Source organism: Mustelus asterias, chromosome 16, assembly GCF_964213995.1.
Source record: "Mustelus asterias chromosome 16, sMusAst1.hap1.1, whole genome shotgun sequence".
In the NCBI taxonomy this organism is placed as follows: Eukaryota; Metazoa; Chordata; class Chondrichthyes; order Carcharhiniformes; family Triakidae; genus Mustelus; species Mustelus asterias.
Window position 1 is genome coordinate 10,399,310 of NC_135816.1, and position 27,683 is coordinate 10,426,992.

Here is a 27,683-nt window from a genome sequence, read left to right on the forward strand (position 1 = left end):
GGTGAGGGGGATGGGGGTGGGGGTGGGCTGGGGGTTGCTGTGGGTGGGGGTTGCTGCGGGTGGGGGTGTGGATGAGGGGGATGGGGGTGGGGGTGGGGCTGGGGGTTGTTGTGGGTGGGGGTTGCTGCGGGTGGGGGTGTGGATGAGGGGGATGGGGGTGGGGGTGGGGCTGGGGGTTGCTGTGGGTGGGGGTTGCTGCGGGTGGGGGTGAGGGGGATGGGGGTGGGGGTGGGCGTGGGGATTGCTGCAGGTGGTGGGGGGGTAGGGGGGGTGCTGTGGGTGGGGGGGGCGGGGGGGCGGGGGGGGGGTGCAGCACAGGCAGTGAGCCCATTAGATTCTAACTCTGCCATTCATTAAAACCATCCAACCCCCTCAACCCTTTTCGCTGCTTCTGGCTGAAGGAGGACAGAAAAAGAAAAGGAATGTTCACCACTTTATATCCCATCTGCTAACGTCATTTTCTCAAGCTGTGCTGTTTGTTTTCTACCCAGTTAAAGCCTCCCGCCTGTGGAAAAAATGCTCGGGCTCTGTAAACTCGGATGCGTATAAAAAGTTTATATCCTTTCGAGAGGACTGGTTACTTTCACTATTAGAGGAAGGGAAGGCAGAACAGAAAAGAAAACTTGCATTTGTGTAGCGCCTTTCACATCTCAGAAAACCCCCAAGTGTTCCAAGGCCAACGTAAAAACCTTTTAAAGTGGGGTCAGTGTTGTAGAATCATAGAATCCTGCAGTGCAGAAGGAGGCCATTCAGCCCATCGAGTCTGCACCGACCATAATCCCACCCAGTCCCTCTCCCCATAACCCCATGCATTTACCCTACCAAGTCCCACTGACACTCAGGGGCAATTTAGCTTGGACAATTCACCTAACCCGCATATCTTTGGACTGTGGGAGGAAACCAGAGCACCCGGAGGAAACCCACACAGACACGGCGGGGAGAATGTGCAAACTCCACACAGACAGTGACCCAAGCCGGGAATCGAACCCGGGTCCCTGGCACTGTGAGGCAGCAGTGCTAACCCACTGTGCCACCGTCCCGCCCCGTGTTATGCGGAAGCGATTGCAGCTTATATATATAGAAAACAACTCATTGAAACTAGATTGTGTTTACCTTTGTTATCTTGGGGAGCAAGTGGGCCAGAGGAACAGCAGAGAACAGGAGATGAGATTGGTTAAAAGTGGGAAGTGCTGTTCCAAGGATCATAGCTGGAGCCAGGGGCTGATTGCTGTTTACATTCATGATAGCAACTTGGGAGTCAGAAGTACAGTTTGAGAATGTGCTGGTGTTGGCTCTTACAGTACAGTGACTAAACATAGGAAGACATGAATAAACTTGCAGAATGGGCCTGTGATCTTCCAATGAAGTTTAATCGAAGGTGCTGGGGGGTAGGTACAGGGGGGATGTCAGGGGTAAGTTTTTCACTCAGAGGGTGGTGGGTGAGTGGAATCGGCTGACGTCGGTGGTGGTGGAGGCAAACTCGTTGGGGTCTTTTAAGAGACTTCTGGATGAGTACATGGGATTTAATGGGATTGAGGGCTATAGATAGGCCTAGAGGTGGGGATGTGATCGGCGCAACTTGTGGGCCGAAGGGCCTGTTTGTGCTGTGGCTTTCTATGTTCTATGTTCTATGAAATTAGGGCGCGGTAATAGATTCTGGGAGGATTAATAAGGAGGTCACATGGCCCTTGGAAAATAAGAGTCTTACTGGGGTGAATACACAAATCCCCGAAAGTAGCGATGCAGGATAATAAGGCCTGAAATAACGAAGGCAGATTTAACGCTCGCGATTCATTGCAAGAGGGAGGTCCTGTGGTGCAGTGGATTAGCGTCCCTGCCTCTGAGCCAGCAGCTCAGGGTTCGAGTCCCGCCACCTGGTGACTAAGGAATGATGGTGGCACAGTGGTTCGCACTGCTGTCTCACAACGCCAGGGACCCGGGTTCGATTCCCAGCTTGGGTGACTGTCTGTGTGGAGTCTGCATGTTCTCCCTGTGTCTGCGTGGGTTTCCTCCGGGTGCTCCAGTTTCCTCCCACAGTCCAAAAGATGCACTGATTAGGTGCATTGGCCATGCTAAATTCTCCCTCAGTGTACCCAAGCAGGTGCCGGAGTGTGGCAACTAGGGGATTTTCACAGTAACTTCATTGACTCACCTGATGAAGGAGCAGCGCTTCGGAAGCTTGTGATTCCAAATCAATCAATAAAGTCCAAATCATTGGACTTTAACCTGGTGTTGTGAGACTTCTTACTGTGCCCACCCCAGTCCAACACCGGCATCTCCACATCATTGCAGGGTTAATGTAAGCCTACTTGTGACACTGAACTAATTAAAATGTGCGTTTGTGATGTGGCAACCTGCAAATCCAAACACACCGATGACAGATTGTAAGATTGGGATAGGCCCCTGGTCAGCCCTGCCTGATGTCTCTCAAGCTATAGCCTCTGGCTTCAGGCCAGTGGAATGTTCCAGGAAAAACAAGGAACAAGAACATCCTCAAGTCTGTGCTTTGTCGTCTTTCTCTATCTTTAGATGTAGGACAAAGCAGCCTCGCTTGATTGGCACCACACCTACAAACATCCACTCCCTCTACCACCGACGCTCAGTAGCAGCAGTGTGTACTATCTACAAGGTGCACTGCAGCAATTCACCAAAGATCCTTAGACAGCTCCTTCCAAACCCACAACCACTTCCACCTAGAAGGACAAGGGCAGCAGATAAATGGGAACACTACCACCTGCAAGTTCCCCTCTGTGGTGGACCTCAGTTGTGCCTTTGTCCTATATGGACCACCGTTGTGTGTGTTTGTCATACCTGGACACATCCCCTTCCAGTTTGGTTCCTCCCCTCAGCACCTAGTATAAAGGTGGCTGTCTCCTCCCCCTTGTTCAGTCCAGGTCGGTTAATTGTTGGGATCTGCTCCTGATTCTGTTGTGAATAAAAGCCTACACTTATATTGGCATATCGGTAGTCTTTCGCCTTATTGATAGCGCATCACCCTCCAAGCCACTCACCATTATGACTTGGAAATATATCACCGTTCCTTCACAGTTGCTGGGTCAAAATCCTGGAACTCCCTCCCTACTGGCATTGTGGGTCAACCCACAGCACGGGGACTGCAGCGATTCAACAAGGCAGCTCACCCCCACCTTCCCAGGGGCAACTAGGGATGGGCAATAAATTCTGGCCAGCCAGCGACGCCCATGTCCCACGAATGAATCCAAAAACATGTTTTCTCAGTGTATTCATTTCTAGAGAGCAGAAACTGAAAAGCAGAGACATTATACTGATGCCTTGGTTGGATCTCTGTGAACTTGTTTGGTTCTCTATATTGTACAAAGGATATCGAGACGCTGAGACAGGTGCACAAAACATTCCTGAAAATGATGCCAGAATAATCCAGAAAATTGAACAGGTTGGGATTCTTATCTGCAGAATGAAGACGGCATCACCTGACAGAGAACTCATAGAATCCCAACATTACAGAAAGACGCCATTCGGCCCATCGACGTTACATTGATTCTCTGAAACTGCATCTTACCCTATTCCAGGGCTAGCCGGTCATCATCAGGTCAAACAGCCTACTTGATTGGCACCACATCCACCAGCACCACCTCAAACAATGGCCTATTAATCCAGAAACTCAGCTAATATTCTGAGGACCCGGGTTCGAATCCCACCACGGTAGATGGTGTAATTTGAAGTCAATAAAAAATATCTGGAGTCAAGAATCTACTGGTGACCACGAAGCCATTGTCGATTGTCGAAAAAACCCATCTGGTTCACTAATGTCCTTTAGGGAAGGAAATCTGCCATCCTTACCTGGTCTGGCCTACATGTGACCCCAATGTGGTTGACTCTCAACAGCCATCCAAGGGATGGGCCATAAATCTTGGCCTTGTCCGTAACAACCACACCCCAGAATAGAAAATGAGTAGAAAAAAGGAAAAAAATTAAGAAGAACAGGTGAGTTCTTTTATGTGTCCTGATGCAATATTTATTCCTCAGCTAACATCATTAAAACAGATTAGGTGGTCACTTATCTCATTGATTTGTGGGATCTTGCTCTGCCCGCGTGGGCTTCACATTTCCTGCATTATGACAGTGAGTGCACTTGAAGCAAATTATTTCATCCACTGTAAAGAGCTTTGGGAAGCCCTGCGGTCACGAATAACGCTGTGGAAACTCTAGCCCCTCTTTCACCAAATTGTTTTAAATTATTTAAAGACTTTAATCTCACTACAGTTACTTTTCTTCATCAGTAACAGCAGGCACTTTGTCAGTTGTCTGGGTCTCTCGCTTCTACTCCAAGAGGCTTACTTGAGGAGAGATCAGCTGGAACCCTTGTTGGAGCGTTCTGTTCACAATGGTTGCCAGATGTTAGCTCCAGCTGTACGCTGCAGAAACACGCTAGAAGCCATTGGTTCCCGGGAAGAATGTGTTCCTCTGGGAAAAGCATTTGAAGCTTCTGACAACCCAATGGACAAATTGACTTCCTCGTCCTCTGCCTGTCCACAGCCACTGGAATAGGCTGTGGACAGGCAGAGGTTCAACACTGGCTGAATACTGGAAGGCCCTGGATAGACTGGACGTGGGGAAGATGTTTCCATTAGTCGGAGAGACTAGGTTCCGAGGCCACAGCCTCAGAATAAAGGGACGACCCTTTAGAACCGAGATGAGGTGGAATTTCTTCAGCCAGAGGGTGGTGAATTTATGGAATTCATTGCTGCAGAAGGCTGTGGAGGCCAGGTCATTGAGTGTCTTTAAGACAGAGATAGATTGGTTCTTGATCAATAAGGGGATCAAAGGTTACGGGGAAAAGGCAGGAGAATGGGGCTGAGAAACATATCAGGCATGATCGAATGGCAGAACAGACTCTATGGGCCGAATGGCCTAATTCTGCTCCTATATTTTATGGTTTATGGTACGGTTCTGACATCAGCCTATCCGTGATCATGATTCAAGAGACTACCTGATTTTAGCTTTAGAATCAGCTGGACGCAATAAAGAAAGGTAAAGGTGCGAGAACAAAGCTATCGTCCCCAACTGCCTGTGCTCGAAAAGAATGTCCACAGGGAGTGATTGAAAACACTGAGCACATTTCTGACTCTGTCTGTTCCCCAACAGGGTGTAGAATAATCAATTATGGTAACGGGATAGTAATGTGGATCCTGCTGTAACAGCCACATCATCAGTCACGTGCAAGGCCCTGGCGAGAGAAGATGTAAGGTGGCACAATGGTTAGCACTGCTGCCTCACACCGCCAGGAACCCGGGTTTGATTCTCGGTTTGGGTCACTGTCTGTGTGGAGTTTGCACATTCTCCCCGTGTCGGCGTGGGTTTCCTCCGGGTACTTCAGTTTCCTCCCACAGTCCAAAGATATGCAGGTTAGATGGATTGGCCGTGCTAAATTGACCCGAGTGTCGGTGGGACTAGCTAGGGTTAGTGCATGGGGTTATGGGGATAGGGCCAGGGCGGGACTGTGGTCGGTGCAGGCTCGATGGGCCAAGTGGCCTCCTTCTGCACTGTACATTCTATGATTCTAGTCAGGGAAACAGCCTCCCAGCACCCAATCTGTCAAGCCCACTGACAATGCTATGCATTTCAATGAGGTGATCTCTCTTGAAAATTGAAGCTATGAGGAGGGATTGGATAGGTTAGGTTGCTTTCGTAGAACAGAGGAGGCTAAGGGTTGACCTCATTGAGGTGTACATGAGGGGTCTAGCAAAGGGGTCAGTTACCGGGGGGAACAAAGATTTAAGGTGATTGGTGAAAGGATTAGAAGGGATATGAGGAAAGCCTTTTTCACCCAGAGGGGTGGTGGGTTTCTGGAATTCGCTGCCTAAGTTGGTGATTGAGGCTGAATGCTCAACTCATTTAGGAGGTTCCTGGACCTGTGTCTGAAGTGCTGGAAGCTGCAAGGCTACAGACCAGGTGCAGGAAAGTGCGATTAAAATAAGCGGCTAGTTAATTTTTTTCTCTTTTTGGTTGGCGCAGACGCAATGGGCTGAATGGCCTCTTTCTGCAGCGTAACCTTTCTATGGCTCTTTCTTCTCGGTGTGAGTCAATGCTGGCACCCCTGACCAGGGAGCAGTGTGTGTGGAGTTTGGGTGCTGGCCGGCTCTCTGCCAGACCACTAGGGGGGGCACATTGGGGAGGGTACTCACGTGGCAAATCGAATGTTAAAAATTATGGAGAGCTCAAGCCACCCTCGAGACAAGAGAACTTGATCCAAAAATATCCAACAAAAGTGGCAGAAGCTTTGAAAATGTGTCTTGCAAATCATTTACAATGTTCCATTACATCACAATTAAGGATCTCGCTTGCTATCTAATTCTACTTTCAGTCCTATCCTCTGACATCTTTCCATTCCGACATTGGAAGGTCCCTGGAAGATTAATGTCACTGTCGCATTTCTCCCCTAAATCTGTCCTTCTAATTTCCTTCCCTTGCTAACCCCCTGCTCCCCCTGTGAATCTCCATTTCATTGAATCAAGATTTGTCACCTCATCCCCTATTTTATGGGATGGGGGCATCGCTGGCTAGATCAGCATTTATTGTCCATTTATATCCCCTAATTGCTCTTGAGAAGGTGGTGGGAGCCACCATCTTGATTCGTTGCGGTCCACCTGATGAGACTGAACTATCTAATTTAATTCATTCTTACCCAGTTCCTCCAGACTGCGGAGCTCCTTAACTCCCCTTCAAACTGTGGAACTCCTTTCTACCTCAATCTGCTCCCCCTCCCCCCCCGACCCCAGCAAAACTGTGAAAGCCTTTTCCCTCCTCCCTCAGTCTCCCCTCCAAACTGAGGGGCTGTTCATCTTCTTCAATCTCAGCCTTTTCCTCCCGCAACCTTGCCAAAATCCACACTTGACAACATTTGACAGATCTGACCTTTTTTCATACCTGGCGCTCTCGGCTGGTGTTGTCCACCCGACGACTGCTTCTGGAAGGAAAATATTCAACCCAACCTCCTGCAGGATCCTGTGACCTTTAATCGAGCTTTCACGGGTTTGGTCGTAAATGGTTCCTGCAAAGCGCAGTTATCTTCTGCAACTTTTTTTTTATGTGACCAGTTTAATGATTAAAAGAGTGGGAAGGGTGCTGACCTTTGACCCCAAGCAGCATTCAAGGCCCTCCAGGAGTGTGTGGCTAATTTGGAATCTCGAGGCAGCAATCGGCTTGTTGTGCCTGTGACGATTCTCTGATAGATCTTTTCACTTCCTTCCATTTCCCCCCCTCCCCCGCCCCCCCTCACCCCCCAAACATTTCTCTGTTGTAAAGCTTCAGGGGACGGAGTGTAGGGTAACGAAGTTTGCAGACGACACAAAGATAAGTGGAAAAGTGAATCGTGTGGAGGACGGAGAAGATCTGCAGAGAGATTTGGACAGGCTGAGTGAGTGGGCGAGGATATGGCAAATGGAGTATAACGTTGAGAAATGCGAGGTTATACACTTTGGAGGAAATAATAACAAATGGGATTACTATCTCAATGGAAACAAATTAAAACATGCTACCGTGCAAAGGGACCTGGGGGTCCTTGTGCATGAGACGCAAAAGCCCAGTCTGCAGGTACAACAGGTGATCAAGAAGGCAAATGGGATGTTGGCCTATATTGCGAGGGGGATAGAATATAAAAGCAGGGATGTCTTGATGCACCTGTACAGGGCATTGGTGAGGCCGCAGCTGGAATACTGTGTGCAGTATTGGTCCCCTTATATGAGGAAGGATATATTGGCATTGGAGGGAGTGCAGAGAAGGTTCACCAGGTTGATACCGGAGATGAGGGGTTTGGATTATGAGGAGAGGCTGAGGAGATTGGGTTTGTACTCGTTGGAGTTTAGAAGGATGAGGGGGATCTTATGGAGACTTATAAGATAATGCGGGGGCTGGATAGGGTGGAGGCGGAGAGATTCTTTCCACTTAGTAAGGAAGTTAAAACTAGAGGACACAGCCTCAAAATAAAGGGGGGTCGGTTTAAGACAGAGTTGAGGAGGAACTTCTTCTCCCAGAGGGTGGTGAATCTCTGGAATTCTCTGCCCACTGAGGTGGTGGAGGCTACCTCGCTGAATATGTTTAAAGCGCGGATGGATGGATTCCTGATCGGTAAGGGAATTAAGGGTTATGGGGATCAGGCGGGTAAGTGGTACTGATCCACGTCAGATCAGCCATGATCTTATTGAATGGCGGGGCAGGCTCGAGGGGCTAGATGGCCTACTCCTGCTCCTATTTCTTATGTTCTTATGTTCTTATGTTCATCCGTTTCCCTTTTGAAAACTCATCTGGATTCTTCCCCGACTGTTTCAGGGGTTCTCTATTCTAAGATCAGAATCTGGGGCGGCACGGTAGCACAGTGGTTAGCACTGCTGCTTCACAGCTCCAGGGGCCTGGATTCGATTCCCGGCTTGGGTCACTGTCTGTGTGGAGTTTGCACATTCTCCTCGTGTTTGCGTGGGTTTCCTCCGGGTGCTCCGGTTTCCTCCCACAGTCCAAAGATGTGCGGGTTAGGTTGATTGGCCGTGCTAAAATTGCCCCTTAGTGTCCTGAGGTGTGTAGGTTAGAGGGATTAGTGGGTAAATGTGTAGGGATATGGGGGTAGGGACTGGTGGGATTGTGGTCGATGCAGACTCGATGGGCCAGATGGCCTCTTTCTGCACTGTAGGGTTTCTATGATTTCTATGATTCTCACCGTTCACGCCGGTGGGATTTTCCCGTCCTGCTGCAATGAACGGAGATTTGCCCGGCCGTCAAATTTTCCAAACTTGCCTCAGTGGCAGCATGGCGTGAATGACCGGTAAGATTATAAGAACATAAGAACTAGGAGCAGGAGTAGGCCACCTGGCCCCTCGAGCCTGCTCCACCATTCAATAAGATCATGGCTGATCTTTTCGTGGACTCAGCTCCACTTACCCACCCGCTCACCATAACCCTTAATTCCTTTACTGTTCAAAAATTTATCTTTGCCTTTAAAAACATTCAATGAGGTAGCCTCAACTGCTTCACTGGGCAGGGAATTCCACACATTCACAACCCTTTGTGTGAAGAAGTTCCTCCTCAACTCAGTCCTAAATCTGCTTCCCCTTATTTTGAGGTCATGCCCTCTAGTTCTAGTTTCACCCACCAGTGGAAACAACTTCCCTGCTTCTATTTATCTATTCCCTTCATAATCTTATATGTTTCGATAAGATCTCCCCTCATTCTTCTGAATTCCAATGAGTATAGCCCCAGTCTACTCAGTCTCTCCTCATAAGCCAACTGTCTCAACTCCGGAATCAACCTAGTGAATCTCCTCTGCACCCCCTCCAGTGCCAGTATATCCTTGCGCCCTAACAATCCACCCAGTAAAAACAATTCTCTCTTTCACTATTTCCTCATATCGATGTCCATTGTTGCCTCTCCGTGTCCAGTGAGATGGTTTCACCTGAATTACCTCATTAAAACTCTTGATTTGATTTGATTTATTATTGTCACTCTTCTTTATTCATTCATGGGACAAGGCATCGCTGGCAAGGTCAGCATTTATTGCCCATCCCTAATTGCCCTTGAAACTGACTGGCTTGCTTGGCCGTTTCAGAGGGCAGTTGCGAGTCAACTACATTGCTGTGGCTCTGGAGTCACATGTAGGCCTGACCGGGTAAGGACAGCAGATTTCCTTCTCTAAAGGACATTAGTGAATCAGATGTGTTTTTCCTGACAATCAGCAATGGTTTCATGGTCATCAGTAGATTTTTCATTCCAGATAGTTTTTATTGAATTCAAATTCCACCAACTGTTCTGGCGGGATTCGAACCCGGGTCCCCAGAACATGAGCTGAGTTTCTGGATTAACTGTCTAGCGGTAATACCACTAGGCCATTGCCTCCCCTAAATATATTGGTATACAAAGAAAAGTATTGTTTCTTGCGCTCTACAGACAAAGCATACCGTACATAGAGAAGGAAAGGAGACAGTGCAGAATGTAGTGTTACAGTCATAGCTAGGGTGTAGAGAAAGATCAACTTCATGCAAGGTAGGTCCATTCAAAAGTCTGACAGCAGCAGGGAAGGATCAGCCATGATCTTGAGTCGGTTGGTGACTGTGTTATGACTAGTTATGACTGTAACACTACATTCTGCACCCTCTCCTTTCCTTCTCTATGAACGGTATGCGTTGTCTGTATAGCGCGCAAGCAACAATACTTTTCACTGTCTATTAATACATGTGACAATAATAAATGAAATCAAAATCAAATCAAATCTAAATCAGGTGAAAGTGTTCCCAGTGGCAGAATGGTCGGGAACCAGAGAGATAGGACGGTCAAGATGAGGAGAGTTTTATTTTTCAGAAGTGAGTTGCTTTAATCAGCGAATTTTACAGCACTGAAAGCAGGCCATTCAGCCCATTGTACCGGTACCAGCTCCAAGTCCCATTCTTCCTGTTCTTACCCATAACCCTGTCAAAAGCTTTCCTTCACACAAGGGACCCGATCCCTTTAGAAAATAACAATTGAATCTGCTTCCGCCAGGCTTTCGCTGTGATCTAGAAATCTCTGCCTGTCTGATTAGTGGAAGCAGAATTCACCTTCAGAAAGGAATCGAATGAATCCTGAAATGGAAATAATGGCAAGGCTATGTTGAATTGAAGCAAGGGATTGAATGTTTATCAGGTCTCACAGTCTTGGGGGTACACGTGGAGGGGTGGTGGGGGGCGCAGCAGTACAGACAGCGTGGTGGGGATGCTGCACACTTTAGGTCCCTGTTTCACACCCAAGCTAATTGCAGGGCTTACTTATCATTGTGAGGCATCGGTGCATCGTCATCGCTCTCGTCTCTGAATCTGGCAGGTTATGGTTTTAATTCCCACCCAGCACAAAATCCCTGGTTGACACTGGCCAGTGCAGTGCTGAGGGAGAGCTGCACTGTCAGAGGTGCCATTTCTTCAGCGGAGACACCAAACAGACTCTCTCTGTCCTTTTCCACGGATGTGAAACAACCCCTGGCCAGAACCTTAAAAAAAAGCCATGGAGCTCTCCCGGGTGTTTTGGGATAACACTTATTTTACAACCTGCATTGTTAAAAAACAGATTAGCTGGTTCTTATCACATTGCTGTTAGTGGGAGCTTGCTGTGCACAAATTAGTTGCTGCGTTTCCTATGCGACAGAAGTGACTACACTTGAGAAAAGGCCTCATTGGTCAGGAAGTGCTTTGGGATGGTGCAGATTGCTTTTTTACCTTTCCCGAGGGAAAATGAGATGTGCACAAAGAGAGGTCCTGAGCTTAAAGGAGTTGAGCGGGTGGAAAGCAGGGAGAAAGCAGGATGAGGCTATTGAGTTGGACAATCAGCCATGATCGTGATGAATGGCGGAGCAGGCTCGAAGGGCCGAATGGCCTCCTCCTGCTCCTATCTTCTACGTTTCGATGAAAACATCGCTGACAAAGTTCAAATTCCTGTTCCTTGTTACCCTTATCCACCCTCAATCTATGAGTGGTTGTAACGATTATTGCGGCATGTGCTGTCGTGGAACTGAGTGCACTTTGAACTCATTCAGTATCCTCCCTTTGGTTAACCAGCCCCTGCTCCTTCGTCTGCTGCCTCCCAATGCTGAAATGTTTCATTCGAACATGATTGGTTGCAGCCAGTGTCTGACAGGAAGAGTGAGGAGTGGGGAACCAGCCCCGGTGACCCCTCCTGCAATCTCAGCCTCAGTGGTGCAGATCACAGCAACACCCAGAGTGCAAGCTTTTCAGAGGGTTTGTAAGCTGGGGAAGATGATAAGGGTCACCTTTCTGTTCCTTTCTCTCCTTCTGTAAGACCCTCCTCAAAAACCCTCCTTCCTCGTCCAAACATTTGGTCAAACACCCTGATATTAATTGGATTAATTGGATTAATTGGACAGCTCCACTGAAGCAGCTGCATAAATTCGATGGGCTGAATGGTCCCCTTTTGTGCTGTGGCATTCTATGATTCAAGCCTTTTTTAAATTACCCGGGGGTCTGGGGAGCCTCTAGTTCCCCAATGCTTTCTCCATGGCAATGGCTCAGCCAATCAAAGTCAACTTGCCAACCAATCGGCACCCTTTTCTCCAAATTTTGTTCCAATTTTCCACCACTTTTGCCTGTTTCCATAACTACTAATTCCCGGAACAGGTCACTAGTCTGTCGCCAGGGGCTTACAGCTTGAGGGGCACCACTCCACATCAAACATGGCTGACCAGGAGTCTCTCCCGCTCTTACTGCCAGCCACTGGCGTGTTTGGAAGAATTTTGCAGGATGACACTTCGCTTGTTTGGCCGCGTTATGAACGCTCCTTCCTTGGACATCAAATTCTGGGGTGGGACTCGAACTCAGAACTTCTCAGAGGCAGGGACACTAACTCACTGCACCACAACTCCTCCTATAAATTCATAGAATCATAGACTCTCTACAGTGCAGAAGGAGGCCATTTGGCCCATCAAGCCTGCACCGACCACAATCCCACCCAGGCCCTATCCCTTGAACCCCATCTATTTACCCTGCTTGAGAAGCTGAGTTACAGAGAGAGATTGAATAGGTTGGGACTTTATTCCCTGGAGCGTAGAAGATTGAGGGGAGATTTGATAGAGGTGTATAAGATTTTGATGGGTATAGATAGAATGAATGCAAGCAGGCTTTTCCCGCTGAGGCTAGGGGAGAAAAAAACCAGAGGGCATGGGTTAAGGGTGAAAGGAGAAAAGTTTAAAGGGAATATTAGGGGGGGCTTCTTCACGCAGAGAATGGTGGGAATGTGGAATGAGCTGCCGGATAAAGTGGTAAATGGTCACTTTTAACATTTAAGAAAAACTTGGACAGGTTCATGGATGAGAGGGGTGTGGAGGGATATGGTCCAAGTGCAGGTCAGTGGGACTAGGCAAAAAATGGTTCGGCACAGACAAGAAGGGCCAAAAGGCCTGTTTCTGAGCTGTAATTTTCTATGGTTCTATGGTTCTATGCTAGTCCCCCTAACACAAAGGGGCAATTTAGCATGGCCAATCAACCTAACCCGTACATCTTTGGAGGGCTGCACAGTGGCATAGTGGTTAGCACAACTGCCTCACAGCGCCAGGGACCCGGGTTCAATTCTAGCCTTGAGTCATAGAGTCATAGAGGTTTACAGCATGGAAACAGGCCCTTCGGCCCAACTTGTCCATGCCGCCCCTTTTGTTTTTAACCACTAAGCTAGTCCCAATTGCTCGCATTTGGCCCATATCCCTCGATAGCCATCTTACCCATCTAACTGTCTAAATGCTTTTTAAAATTGTACCGGCCTTTATTACTACCTCTGGCAGCTTGTTCCAAACACTCACCATCCTCTGTGTGAAACAATTGCCCCTCTGGACCCTTTTGCATCTCTCCCCTCTCACCTTAAACCTATGCCCTCTAGTTTTTGACTCCCCTACCTTTGGGAAAAGATATTGACTATCTAGCTGATCTGTGTCCCTCATTATTTTATAGACCTCTATAAGGTCACCTCTCAGCCACTGTGTGTGTGGAGTTTGCACAATCTCCCCGTGTCTGTGTGGGTTTCTTCCGGGTGCTCCGGTTTCCTCCCACACTCCAAAGGTGTGCGGGTTAGGTGTTTTGGGCACGCTAAATTGCCCTGTGTCAATCACTAAAGTGTCAGGGGGATTAACAGGGTAAATATGTGGGGTTACGCGAACAGGACTGGGTGGGATTGTGGTCGGTGCAGACTCGATGGGCCGAATGGCCTCTTTCTGCACTGTAGGATTCTATAAATGCTAAATTGTAGTGATTTAAAATTTGGAATTCTTGTGTTTGTCCTGATGAGTACAAGATGAAAAGCTTCAGCAACACATTTCTTTTCTCAGTAACATTCTATGTTTTGATGATATGTGGCTCATTGCCCAGTTGTGTTTGCTCCTGTGACGAGCCTTTGGGAGTTTCTCTTTGCCGTTTTAAAGTCGCTATTAAATGCGGATTATTCTTGTTGTTTCCAAAGAGTGGGAATGTTAATGGAAATATTTACCAGCTGTGCCAATCAGTCTATTAATCTGCCCTGTCTGCTGACTGTAGATGCGGCTGAGGGGTCAGTCAGATGACCCTGGATTCCAATCACATCAGATCACTGATGTCTCCAAGTTCAGGACATGCACAGCAACCGCTTCAGACCGCAACAACAATGATTTACATTTGTATAGCACCTTTTCGGTGCTAAAACTCCCTTCATAGGACTTCACAGGACAACATTTGACACTGGGCTGCATAGGACAATGTGAGATCAAAGCTTGATCGTAGCGTAGTTTTGAAAATGAATCCTGAAGGAAAAGAGCGAGTTGGAGAAGGTTAGGGAGATGGTTCCAGAACCTTGGGCCTTGGCAGCAGGAGGCATGGCCACCAATGGTGGATCAATTAAATTGGGGGATGCGTAGGAGGCCAGAATTAGAGGGAGGCAGAGACCTGAGAGGGTTATAGGCCTGGGGGAGGTTAGGAGATATGGGGGAGGGACAAGGCCATTGTGGAGGGATTTGATAATGAAAATGAGAATTGTAAATTGGAGATTTTGCATGCCTGGGAGGCAGTATTGGTCAGAGAGGAGCAGAGCGATGGGGGAACGGAAACTGGTGTGAGTTGACATGCACACGGACGGTAGAGGTTTGGATGAGCAGAGGTTTGCAGACAGTGGAAGCTGGGAGGTTGGCAGCAGTTTATCATCCTGAGTGAAGATGCTGTCTGGTGGATTGAGAATTCGCAGGCTCTGTCCAGATCAGAAACTGCATTTATTTAACTCCTCCGCAAGATTTTCAGTGACATTTTCAAGGATTGCTGGAGGGGTAATAGTTGATCAGGAACTGGGAATGTTTCCTTTTTCAATACAGCCCTGGGTTAATGGCATTCATCTGAACCAATGGAACAGGGAGACCATGTACCAGGTAATGCTGGATCCAAAAGACAGCACCTCTGACAGTGCGGCACTCCCTCAGTACTGCCCCTCTGACAGTGCAGCATTCCCTCAGTACTGCCCCTCTGACAGTGCAGCACTCCCTCAGTACTGCCCCTCTGACAGTGCAGCATTCCCTCAGTACTGCCCCTCTGACAGTGCAGCATTCCCTCAGTACTGCCCCTCTGACAGTGCAGCACTCCCTCAGTTCTGCCCCTCTGACAGTGCAGCATTCCCTCAGTACTGACCCTCTGACAGTGCGGCACTCCCTCAGTACTGACCCTCTGACAGTGCAGCATTCCCTCAGTACTGCCCCTCTGACAGTGCGGCACTCCCTCAGTACTGACCCTCTGACAGTGCAGCATTCCCTCAGTACTGACCCTTTGACAGTGCGGCACTCCCTCAGTACTGACCCTTTGACAGTGTGGCACGCCCTCAGTTCTGTCCATCTAACAGTGCATCACTCCCTCAGTACTGACCCTCTGACAGTGCAGCACTCCCTCAGTACTGACCCTCTGACAGTGCGGCACTCCCTCAGTGCTGCCCCTCTGACCGTGCAGCACTCCCTCAGTACTGACCCTCTGACAGTGCAGCACTCCCTCAGTACTGTCCCTCTGACAGTGCAGCACTCCCTCAGTACTGACCCTCTGACAATGCAGCACTCCCTCAGTACTGACCCTCTGGCAGTGCAGCACTCCCTCAGTACTGGCCCTCTGACCGTGCAGCACTCCCTCAGTACTGACCCTCTGACAGTGCAGCACTCCCTCAGTACTGACCCTCTGGCAATGCAGCACTCCCTCAGTATTGACCCTTTGACATTGCAGCACTCCCTCAGAACTGACCCTCTGACAGTGCAGCACTCCCTCAGTATTGTCCCTTTGACATTGCGGCACTCCCTCAGAACTGACCCTCTGACAGTGCGGCACTCCCTCAGTAACTGCACTGAGAGTGTTTGTCTGTGTTATGTGTCCAGATATTAACATGGAGCTAGCTTCTTGTTCCAAACATATTTGATTTGCCTGGTTGGCATAGTTTTATTGACAATGATAAATGATACCGTGAGCTGCTAAAGGTCGGTGTTAGCCAAGAGAAAATAAAATTAGTTTCCTTACTTGCTGGTCTGTGATGTGGAGCAACAGCTGCCATTGCCGGTGGTGGCACCACCTTTGGAGCTCTGCATCGACCTTTGCCCCTTGACTCAGGCTTGCTTGGAGCACATTGTCCCGCTCGAATGTTAAGGGGACAATCGCCCTCCCTCAGGGCACAGGGCAACGGCCTGGCAGCCACCTCGCTGAATGTGGAATTTGGCGCCAAGGTCCCGGTGGCACCATTTTCTTTATCAGTGCCCGCCTCTGCGTCTCTGGCCGGGCCTTCCTCTCCATCTCCCCAGTTTCCCAGGTGATTCTCCTGTCTCTGGGGGTTTGAGCTGGACAGTGGTGATTCAGCCTTTCCCGCAGACCATCTTGCCTCTGGCTCAACCGGGGCCTGGGTGAAATAGCCACAGGAATGCACATCTGCCTCCACCTGCATCTGGCTGGAATCCGCGTGTCCGGCCTGGGCACTAAAGGTCTTAGCAAGTCCAGCTCAATGGAATGTCCTCCCACTTTAAGGATGCTTGGAGATAGCAGTCAGCTTTAAGAGGCTTGTAAAGGATAACCTAAAACACAAATTAAATCCCCAACGTGTCACGTATTGTATATGTTTTGACTTTAATCTTTACGCTTGTATACCTCTGATAAAGCCCTGAAGTTTGGAAGATTTATTTTAAAAATAAATCCTATTTGTTAGAAAAAGCAGTGATAAGAGAGATTCTGCTTTAAGTATTTTCAGAAGGAGGGAAGAGAAAGGAATGGGATTTGAATAATATTCCCTTTATGTTTCCAGGAAACCTTATTTGCAATTGTATATTTGTGTATTCTCTCCCATAAGCAGTGTTCGACTGATTTTCTTCACTCTGTAGGCCGGTCGCACTGCCGAGTTACGTTAAGGAAGCTGGCAAAAGGTGAAAGGGCATTTCTCTTCCAACAGGAAACAGCCATTCAGGTTTCAATTAGTCTTGAGCTTCCCCCAAAATACGCTCAACAAATTCCAGTCAACAGAGCTTTGAGCCGGTCAGGGACGGTCCACCGTATGGCATTGTTAATGGCGCCCCGCCATCCTCGCCCAGACAGGGCCTTCCCTGGTGTTCAGAAGATGGGAGGGTGCTGGACAGTGGGAAGGAAGTTCCTTACATTCCCTTCCTCGTCTATCCCTCCACTTGCCATCCAGCCATGGCTTCCCTCCTTCCTGCAAGATGTTTTTCTGTATGGCCACCTAAAAACAAACATGAAAGAGATACATTAGTGAGAGCAAGGTGCATGTCTGCATCAGGTGTTTCCCCCACTCCCCAAAGTGCTTATTATGAGGCAGTGGCATGGTGGTATTGTCACTGGGCTAGTAATCCAGAGACCCAGGGCAATGTGGTGGGACTTGGGTTCGAATCCCACCACGGCACATGCTGAAATTTGAATTCAATAAAAATCTTGAGTTAAAAGACTGATGAAACCATTGCCAATTGTTGTAAGAACCCATTTATTTTTTATTTTATTCATTCAGGAGGTGTGGGCATCGCTGACTGGGCCAACATTTGTAGCCCATCCCTAATTGCCCTTGAACTCATTGGCTTTTCAGAGGGCAGTTAAGAATCATAGAATCCCTACAGTGCAGAAGGAGGCCATTCGACTCATCGAGTCTGCACCAACCACAATCCCACCCTATTCCTGTAACCCCGCATATTTAGCCTGCTAATCCCCCTGATACTAGGGTCAATTTATCATAGTCAATCAATCTAACCTACATATCTTTGGACTGCAGGAGGAAACCCACGCAGACATTGGGGGAATGTGCAAACTCCACACAGACAGTGACCTGAGGCCGGAATTGAACCCGGGTGCCTGGAGCTGTGGGGCAGCAGTGCTAACCACTGTGCCACCGTGCCGCCCAGAGTCAACCACATTGCTATGGGTCTCGAATAACATGTAGGTCAGACCAGGTAAGGAGGGCAGATTTCCTTCCCTAAAGGACATTCGTGAACCAGATGGGTTTTTACGACAATTGACAATAGTTTCATGGTTTTTAAAGTAAAGTTTATTTATTAGTCACAAGTAAGGCTTACGTTAACAATGCAATGAAGTTACTGTGAAATTCCCCCAGTCGCCACACTTCGGCGCCTGTTCGGGTCAATGCTCCTAACCAGCACGTCTTTCAGACATTAGACTTTTAATTCCAGATTTTTATTGAATTCAATTTTCAACATCTGCTGTGGTGGGATTCGAACCTGGGTCCCCAGAACATTACCCTGAGTGCCTGGGTTACTGCGCCACCACCTCTCTCATTTTGGGGAAATTTATACTCATTGAACAGTTTCTTTAAGGAGCTGGCAGGAGCAATGATGGACTGAAAGGCCTCTTTTTCCATGCAGCGAGAGACCAGGATCCTAAGGAAGGGAGCAATGGGGAAAATGAGATGAAACGTTTAATGTGATCCATATTTGTGACAGATTGTGTCTGATGTGGTCTCCCCAATCCCTCTGATCACATTTGTTCTAAAGAGGAAATTATACCATCTTGACTGGTGGGTGTTGGGCCATTTAATTTGCGAGTCGGAAAGCACAAAGGTAATTTGCCCATCTGTGTGACAGATTTGTTTGGGAAGCCATCTACTGCCTGTTGCATCCTTCGAGAATGATCCTTGTCATCCTCAAACCGGAGAACGACACCATTTGGCCCATTCTTCCCGTGACTGACCCACACTACTATCACAGAATACTATAGTGCAGAAGAGGCCCTTCGGCCCATTGGGTCTGCCCTGAAGCATGAAAGGTCCTGACCTGCCCACCTAATCCCACTGGCCAGCACTTGGCCCATAGCCTTGAATGTTATGGCGTGCCCTGTACTCATCCAGGTACTTTTTAAAGGATGTGAGGGATCCCGCCTCCACCATCCTCCCAGGCAGCGCATTCCAGACCCTCACCACCCTCTGAGTAAAAAGGTTTTTCCTCAAATTCCCTCCTAAACCTCCCACTCCTCATTTTTAATTTGTGTCCCCTCGTGACTGACCCTTCAACTAAGGGGAACAGCTGCTCCCTATCCACTCTGTCCGTGCCCCTCATAATCTTGTCTCTGCCCCTATCAGTCGCACCTTTCTCCATTTTCAATCATTAACCCCTTGGTGGCTAATGCATAGGGCTTGAATCTGAATGGAGGGATAGCATGTGCCATTCTCCACATGCCCCTTCGGGTGGGCTGGCTGAGAGAAAGGGTTAGTATGAGATGAGGACATCGTCCAGCAAGCCAATGGAAAAATGGCTTTTCACTAACATTACTCGGAAGGAGGGAAATCACAATGAGAGGAGCCTGGGGAACGTTCAGCCCTTTGAGCCTGTTCTGCCAATCCATTGGAACCATACATAGAATCTATGACCCTATGATTCTATACTCTAAATCCATTCACCCATCCGAGCTCCTCTGTCCCAAAGAAAAACACCCCAGCAGCTTTAACAAAATGTCTCTGCTCTTATTTTGATTTGATATTAGCATATTAGCATACAGTGAAAAATATTGTTTCTTGCGCGCTATACAGACAAAGCATACCGTTCATAGAGAAAAAAAGGAGAGAGTGCAGAATGTAGTGTTACAGTCATAGCTAAGAGGTAGAGAAAGGTCAACTTAATGTGAGGTAAGTCCATTCAAAAGTCTGACAGCAGCAGGGAAGAAGCTGTTCTTGAGTCGGTTGGTACGTGACCTCAGACTTTTGTATCTTTTTTCCGATGGAAGTTGGTGGAAGAGAGAATGTCCGGGGTGCGTGGGGTCTTTAATTATGCTGGCTGCTTTTCCCCGAGGCAGCGGGAAGTGTAGACAGAGTCAATGGATGGGAGGCTGGTTTGTGTGATGGATTGGGCAACATTCACAACTTTTTGTAGTTCCTTGTGGTCTTGGGCAGAGCAGGAGCCATTCCAAGCTGTGTTACAACCAGAAAGAATGCTTTCAATGGTGCATCTGTAAAAGTTGGTGAGAGTCGTAGCTGACATGCCAAATTTCCTTAGTCTTCTGAGAAAGAAGAGGCGTTGGTGGTGATTCTGTGCATCACCTAATAAAGCAAAACATTCCATATGCCTCCTTAACCACTTTATCTACCTGTCCTTCTACCTTCAGGAATCCCCAAGGTTCATCCATTCCTCTCAGAATCTTCCCCTTTATTGCGGATTTCTTTGCCTGGTTTGTCCTCTCCAAATGCTTCACCTCACACATCTCCAATCTGAACTCCATTGCCAGATTTCTGACCACCCGGTTAGTCCATTGCTATCTTCCTGCTGTCTACAGCTATCCTCCTCACCATCAACCACATGGGCAGATTTCTCTATCATTTGCAAACTTCTGAATGAGCCCTCTATGCGTAGGTCCAAGTCATTGAAAAATAATCCCAAAGACAGGGTGGCAGATTTCCAACTGGGGAAAGCCCTCCTGTCATGAAATCACCCGTCATCCATTGCCCTCAGCTTTCCCCCACTCAGTCAGTTTAGAATCCTACTTGTCACTTTCTCTTGGATCCTGTGGGTTTTTAATTTACTGACCAATCCGCCACATGAGACCTTTTCAAAAGCTACGTGGACTACATCAAATGTGCTACCATCATTGACCTCCATTGTTCCCTCCTCAAACATTCAATTAATTTAGTCAGACATGACCTTCCCTTGACAAATCCACATTGACTTTTGTCATGGCAACGGATCATAGCCCGAATTACTTATGGACATATTGAGCTTTTAAGAAAGATGCTTTTTTTAAAAACAGACATACAAGCCAAGATGGCCGAGGATATAAGTTCTGCAAATGTAATTCATTGACTTTCTGGAAAGTTCCTGTGTGGATTATACATAGTCCTGAGAGACACCTGAAGGGTGTCGAGGAACTTCAGACAGAGATACTTCAAAAGTTGAAAAGAAGTAATGCAAAAACTGAACTGTAATCTCCTGTGGAGACAATGGACACTTATTAGCTTCTCAGCAGAAACCATCCCCTGTGAGACATATCTCATACTGTGGACATGATATGACTTGAAATAAAGTAGTTTTTGTGTAAAAGACAAGTTTGTGTTTTTTCCCCTTCCAGGAATACACAAGGACAGGAGTTAAGACTCAACTACAACCCTGACCTCTGTGTGTTAAACAGTTTTTCCAGGTCTACTGTGCTGCTGTGCTGTGGGTGGCACGGTGGCACAGTGGTTAGCACTGCTGCTTCACAGCGCCAGGGACCCGGGTTCAATTCCTGTCTTAGGTCACTGTCTGTGTGGAGTTTGTACGTTCTCCCCGTGTCTGCGTGGGTTTCCTCTGGGTGCCACCCTGCCTCCCCACCGTTCTCCAAGCTCAGACTCCGGTCTTGGGTGACTGTCTGTGTGGAGTTCACATGTTGTCTGCGCGAATTTCCTCCAGATGTTCCGATTTCGTTGTGCAGGTTAAGTTTAAAGTATATTTATTAGTCACTCGTAGGCTTACATTCACACTGCGGTGAAGGTATTGTGAAAATCCCCTAGTCGCCACACTCCAGCACCTGTTCAGATACACTGAAGAAGAATTTAGCGTGGCCAACGCACCTAACCTGCACATCTTTGGACTGTGGGAGGAAACCCACACAGATACGGGGAGAATGTGCAAACTCCACACAGACAGTAACGGTTGATTGGCCATGATAAACTGCCCCTTAGCGTCAGGGGGATGCAGGGTAAATATGTGGGGTTACAGGGATAGGGCCTAGGTGGGATTGTATTTGGTGCAGGCTTAGTGGGCTGAATGGCCTCCTTCTGCACTGTAGGGATTCTATGATTCTTTGAACCTGGACCTCAAACTAGAAAGAGTGCAGAAAAGTTTTACTAGGATGCTACCGGGACTTGATGGTTTGAGTTACAAGGAGAGGCTGGATAGACTGGGACTTTTTTCCCTGGAGCGTAGGAGGCTGAGGGGTGATCTTATAGAGGTCTATAAAATAATGAGGGCATAGATCACCTACATAGTCAATATCTTTTCCCAAAGGTAGGGGAGTCTAAAACTAGAGAGCATAGGTTTAAGGTGAGAGGGGAGAGATACAAAAGTGTCCAGAGGGGCAATTGTTTCACACAGAGGATGGTGAGTGTCTGGAACAAGTTGTCAGAGGTAGTAGTAGAGGTGGGTACAATTTTGTCTTTTAAAAAGTGTTTAGGCAGTTACATGGGTACGATGGGTATAGAGGGATATGGGCCAAATGCGGGCAATTGGGACTAGCTTCCGGGTTTAAAAAAATGGCGGCATGGACAAGTTGGGCCGAAGGGCCTGTTTCTGTGCTGTAAACCTCTATGATTCTATGACTCTAAATATCCTTTTCCACAGTCAGTTAGAAGCTGAGCTGGCACATTGGAAGCGATGATGAGCCCTTTCTATTTTCCCCTTGAATGCTTCAACTATTCTGACACTGATTTACCTCCATGTAACTGCTTCCAGTCCACTTTGCAAAACCACATTAGCAAAATTGGCCTTTCCCCAATTGGGAGCTTTCGCTCCTGGGCCAATCCTTACCCTTGAACACAAGCAGGCTAAATCTAAGCTGAATTGTGATCACTAATCACTTGTGAGTTATGATTCACATAACATGATTTGATGCAGCTTAAACACAACTTCCTGGGCGTGTTTTGTGATTCGGGCTGAGGCATGTTTGGAGAAATCTAAATTGACAGAAACCACACGGCTCCCCACCGAGCTCTGGCTATCGGGAGAAAATGAAAATGAAAACAATTTGTGTCATCTGTAGCTGGTGACAGTGAAAACAAAACCCTTTCCTCCAGCGGTTATGGGGCCTAAATCTGGGGCTGGAATGTGCTGAATGTCCGATTGGTGTTGGCACATTGCCTACTGGATAATTGGTTCAACAAGCTGGGAATGACACGAGATGGGCTTTGAGCGTTGCAGGGGAGCCCATGGGGTCTGCGGGCCAAAAGGATCCCCGCCCATTCGCAGCCTGAGAAACTGCACTCCGTCAATCCTGCATAATGTATTTTTAGTTGCACCATTCGATCTTTCCTCAGAGACCAGTGTAAGGTGGCGGAAAGGACTTGAAGGTTCACTCCCATTCTGATGGGTCGGCATTATCAAAAACAACACGGCGGCACGGTGGCGCAGTGGTTAGCACTGTTGTCTCACAGCTTCAGGGATCTGAGTTCGATTCTCGGGTCACTGTCTGTGCGGAGTCGGCACATTCTCCCCGTGTCCGTGTGGGTTTCCTACGGGTGCTCCGATTTCCTCCCACAGTCTGAAAGACGTGCGGCTAGGTTCAGTGGCCACGCTAAATTGCCCATAGTGTCCCGGGAGGTGTAGGTTAGGGGGATTAGTGGGGTGAAGGTGTGGGGTTGTGGGGATAGGGCCTGGGGTAGGATTGTTGTTGGAGCAGACTCGATGGCCCGAATGGCCTCCTTCTGCACTGTAGGGTTTCTATGATTCTATGAGCAATAATTTATATTTCGAGAGCTCCTTTTAACATTAAGGCACATCCCAAGATACTTAACAGGAGCACTATGTAAGATAGAATAACACTAAGGTAAGGTCACCATCGTCCCAGATGACCATAGGCTGCTCCCTCCTTTGAGGGGGAGAGCTGACTGGTGGTGATTTAACCCCAGGGTCACCACACCTCAGACAAGGGACAAGGTTGAGAAGGCGGGGTCTTCATGAATAACCTCAGCCTGTGAATTGAACCCCCGTTATTGACATTGCTCTGCATCAATGAATCGCTCAGGCATGTAAGAAGATAATGGATGAAAAATGGATGAGAATCTTGGTCAAAGAGGTGCAAGAAGCGAGAATTAGAGGAGTGCAGAGACCTCAGAGGGTGGTGGGGCTGAAGGAGATTACAGAGATAGGGAGTAACCGGGACACGTAGGGGTTTGAAAACAAGGATGAGAAACTTAAAGTCAAGAGAATACTTACTGGGAACCAATGAAGGTCAGCGAGCACAGAGGTGTAAGGTGAATGGAACTTGTGAATTAAGACATGGGCAGCTGGGTTTTAGATGGCGTGAAGGAGGGACAGTGGCAATACCACTGGAATAGTGAGCTAGAGACTTAGGTTAATGCTCAGGTTCAAATCTCACCACAGCAGGAATTCAAATTTTTAAAATTTGGAATTTAAGACCAGTCTCAGTAATGGTGACCACAAAACCATTGTTGCAAAAACCCATCTGGTTCACTCCTGCCCCTTATTGCCCTTTATTGTACGTTCCAGTTGCACAGCAATGGGGTTGACTCTGAGATGGCCCAGTAATCCACTCAGTTGTATCAAGCTGTTATGAAGCTTACAAGTTCCCCTCCAATACACTCACTATCCTGACTTGGAAATATATCACCGTTCTTTCACTGTCACTGGGTCAAAATCCTGGAACTCCTTCCTTAACAGCACTCTGGGTGTACCTACACCACATGGATTGGAACGGGTTCAAGAAGGCAGCTCACCACCACATTCTGAAGGATAATTAGGGATGGGCAATGAATGCTGGCCTAGCCAGCGACAGAGATTGTGCCACATAAAAGGATCTCACTTTTCTGATCAGTCTGACATGTGGGACCTTGTCAACTGCCTTAGTGAAATCCATGTAGACAACTACTTGTCCAAAGATGTGCAGGTGATATGAATTGGTCATGCTAAAATTCTCCCTCAGTGTACCCGAACAGGTGCCGGACTGTGGCGACTAGGGGATTTTCACAGTAACTTCATTGCAGTGTTAATGTAAGCCTACTTGTGACTAATCAATGAACTTTACTTCAACTTAACTTTAATTATAACTTCCCATTTCCTTCTCCATGGCAACACCTTGGCCGATCAAAGTCAACTTGCCAACCAATCAGCACCATTTTCTACTGTAGTATAAATTACTGTGATTGTTTAAAATTTGGCGTTCTTGTGTTTGTCCTGGTGAGTGCAAGATAAAAAGCTTCAGCAACACGTCTGGCTTCTCAGCAATATTAACGTTCTGTATTACCGAGTGACTGTTTGAAATGCTGCAACGTCGGATGAAAAATATTGCAGGAAAGCGTAAAAATCGGAAAGTAAGAAATAGGAGCAGGTGAAGGATATTCGCGCCTTTAAGCCTCTCCTACCATTCAATAAGATCATGGCTGAACTTCCGTCTCAACACGACACTCCCACCCTATTCCCATTCCCATTGGTTCTTCAGGTCCTAAAATCAATCAAACGCTATTCTGAATATACTCAATGACTGAAAAGTCATTCTTTTGGGGTAGAAAATTTGATAGATTCACAATCCACTGAGTTAAGAATTTTCCTCACCTCAGTCCTAAATGGCTGGTCCCTTATCCTGAGGCTGCGGGCCTGAGTTCTAGACTTTCCATCCAATGGAAACAGCTGCTGCCACCATGTTGCATTTTATAATGATATAGAGACTCAAATTATCTGTGAGGGATTGTGTAAACACATTGTGGGTAGATTTATTTAGACACATGAGGAGCATATATGTTTCAATGAGGTCACCATCTAAATGCCAGAGGATATTGGTTCAATTCCCATTCAATATTCCGATTGGTTTACCTGTCGGGAGCTAACCTTAACACTTCCTGTAAAGTCATTTTTAACAGGAACTAATGGCGATGACAAATTCTGAGATGCGGTGACATGGTTTCATTCGCTTATTCTGCCTTATTAAGAACAAAGACAAAGAACAAAGAACAAAGAAAATTACAGCACAGGTTCAGGCCCTTCGGCCCTCCAAGCCTGCACCGACCATGCTCCCTGACTTAACCAAAACCCCCTACCCTTCTGGGGACCATATCCCTCTATTCCCATCCTATTCATGTATTTGTCAAGACGCCCCTTAAAAGTCACTACCGTATCTGTTTCCACTACCTCCCCCGGCAATGAGTTCCAGGCACCCACCACTCTCTGTGTAAAACATCTGCCTCATACATCTCTTTTAAACATTGCCCCTCACACCTTAAACCTATGTACCTAGTAATTGACTCTTTCACCCTGGGGAAAAGCTTAGAAATTCTAAATTAAGCTTCTAAATTAAGTTTAGAAGAGAATTGTATTAAGGGCGGCATGGTGGCACAGTGGTTAGCACTGCTGCCTCAAAGCGCTAAGGACCTTGGTTCAATTCCGGCCTTGGGCCACTGTGTGGAGTTTGCACATTCTCCCCTTGCCTGCGTGGGTTTCCTCTGGTGCTCCGGTTTTCTCCCACAGTCTGGAAGACGTGCTGGTTGGGTGGATTGGCCGTGCTAAATTGACCATGGTGTCAGGGGGATTAGCGGGGTGAGTGTGTGGGGTTACGGGGATAGGGCCCGGGTGGGATTGTGGTCGGTGCAGACTCGATGGGCCGAATGGCCTCCTTCTGTACTGTCAGGATTCTATGATCTTATTACAGCTCGTTAAGCTTTCTTAATGCTCTTTGACACCTCTGCTATGACCTCTGGCTCAATGCCACTCCCCACCAATCCCTCCGAGCCACAACAATGTGTGAGCAGACTGCCGGCCTTCAATAAAACCCGAGGACGCTTTCTTTCCACCTTAAATATTTGATGGTAAAAGGCTTTTGTCTGTGGAAATGTGGCCAGGGTTCAATAACTGTCACTGATCCTCACAGACGGTGGATGACATCTTCGATACCGACCTGCTGCTTTGTACTTACTGAGTGTCAGCTATCAGCGTCCCAGCTCCTTGGTTACCTCTGCTACTGACTTTTGCTCAACTCTACCCAGGGATGAACTGCTTCAGTTCTGTGGAGAGCCGAGAGAGTGGAAGGAAAAGGGGAGATTAAGGGGAGGAGGGGAGGGTGATTAACTGAGGTCTTCAAGGATGAGATGGGGTCCCCATTTCAAACAGTGCCTTCAGCTCTGTGTACTGGAACTCACCTTAGAGAGGTTGCAACAAAGATTCACTAAGAGGGTTCAACTATGAAGATTGGATACGTTGCCTGGGGCTGTATTCCTTGGGTATAGAGGATTAAGAGGGTAATTTAATTGAAGTGGGTTTTTTTATTCATTCATGGGATCTGGGCATCACTAGCAAGGCCAGCATTTATTGCCCATCCCTAATTGCCCTTGAATTGGGGGGTCTCACTTGGCCATTTCAGGGGGCATTTATGAATCAACCACGTTGTTCATAGAATCATAGAAACCCTACAGTGCAGAAAGAGGCCATTTGGCCCATCGAGTCTGCACCGACCACAATCCCACCCCGGTCCTACCCCTTATCCCCGCATATTTACCCGCGAATCCCTCTAACCTACACATCTCAGGACACTAAGGGGCAATTTTCGCATGGCCAATCAACCTAACCCGCACATCTTTGGACTGTGGGAGGAAACCGGAGCACACGGAGGAAACCCACGCAGACACGAGGAGAACGTGCAAACTCCACACAGACAGTGACCCAAGCCGGGAATCGAACCCAGGCCCCTGGAGCTGTGAAGCAGCAGTGCTAACCACTGTGCTACCGTGCCGTTGTTGCGGGTCTGGAGCCACATGTAGGCCAGACCAGGTAAGGACGGCAGATTTCCTTCCCTAAAGGACATTAGTGAACCTGATGGGTTTTTTTTTACGACAATCGACAATGGTTTCATGGTCATCAGTAGATTCTTAATTCCATATTCTCATTGAATTCATATTTCACCATCTGCCGTGGTGGGATTCTAACCCAGGTCCCCCAGAGCAATACCCTGGGTGACAGTGCTGAGGTGTGGATACTGGGGTGTGGATGCTGAGGTGTGGATTCTGGGGTG

General features: G+C 47.8%; 1 protein-coding gene across 2 annotated transcripts in view; it reads right to left on the reverse strand.

The window, feature by feature from the left end:
- synpo (synaptopodin) overlaps positions 1-27,683 on the reverse strand; it is a 93,699-nt gene that overhangs the window by 39,087 nt on the left and 26,929 nt on the right. For both annotated transcript variants that reach the window (XR_013499828.1, XM_078231780.1), the window contains exon 2: positions 16,005-17,205. Coding sequence is in view for 1 of the 2 variants with exons in the window: in XM_078231780.1 (XP_078087906.1) it covers positions 16,005-16,422 (418 nt within the window). In the remaining variant the exon portion in view is untranslated. The remainder of the gene's footprint in view (positions 1-16,004; positions 17,206-27,683) is intronic.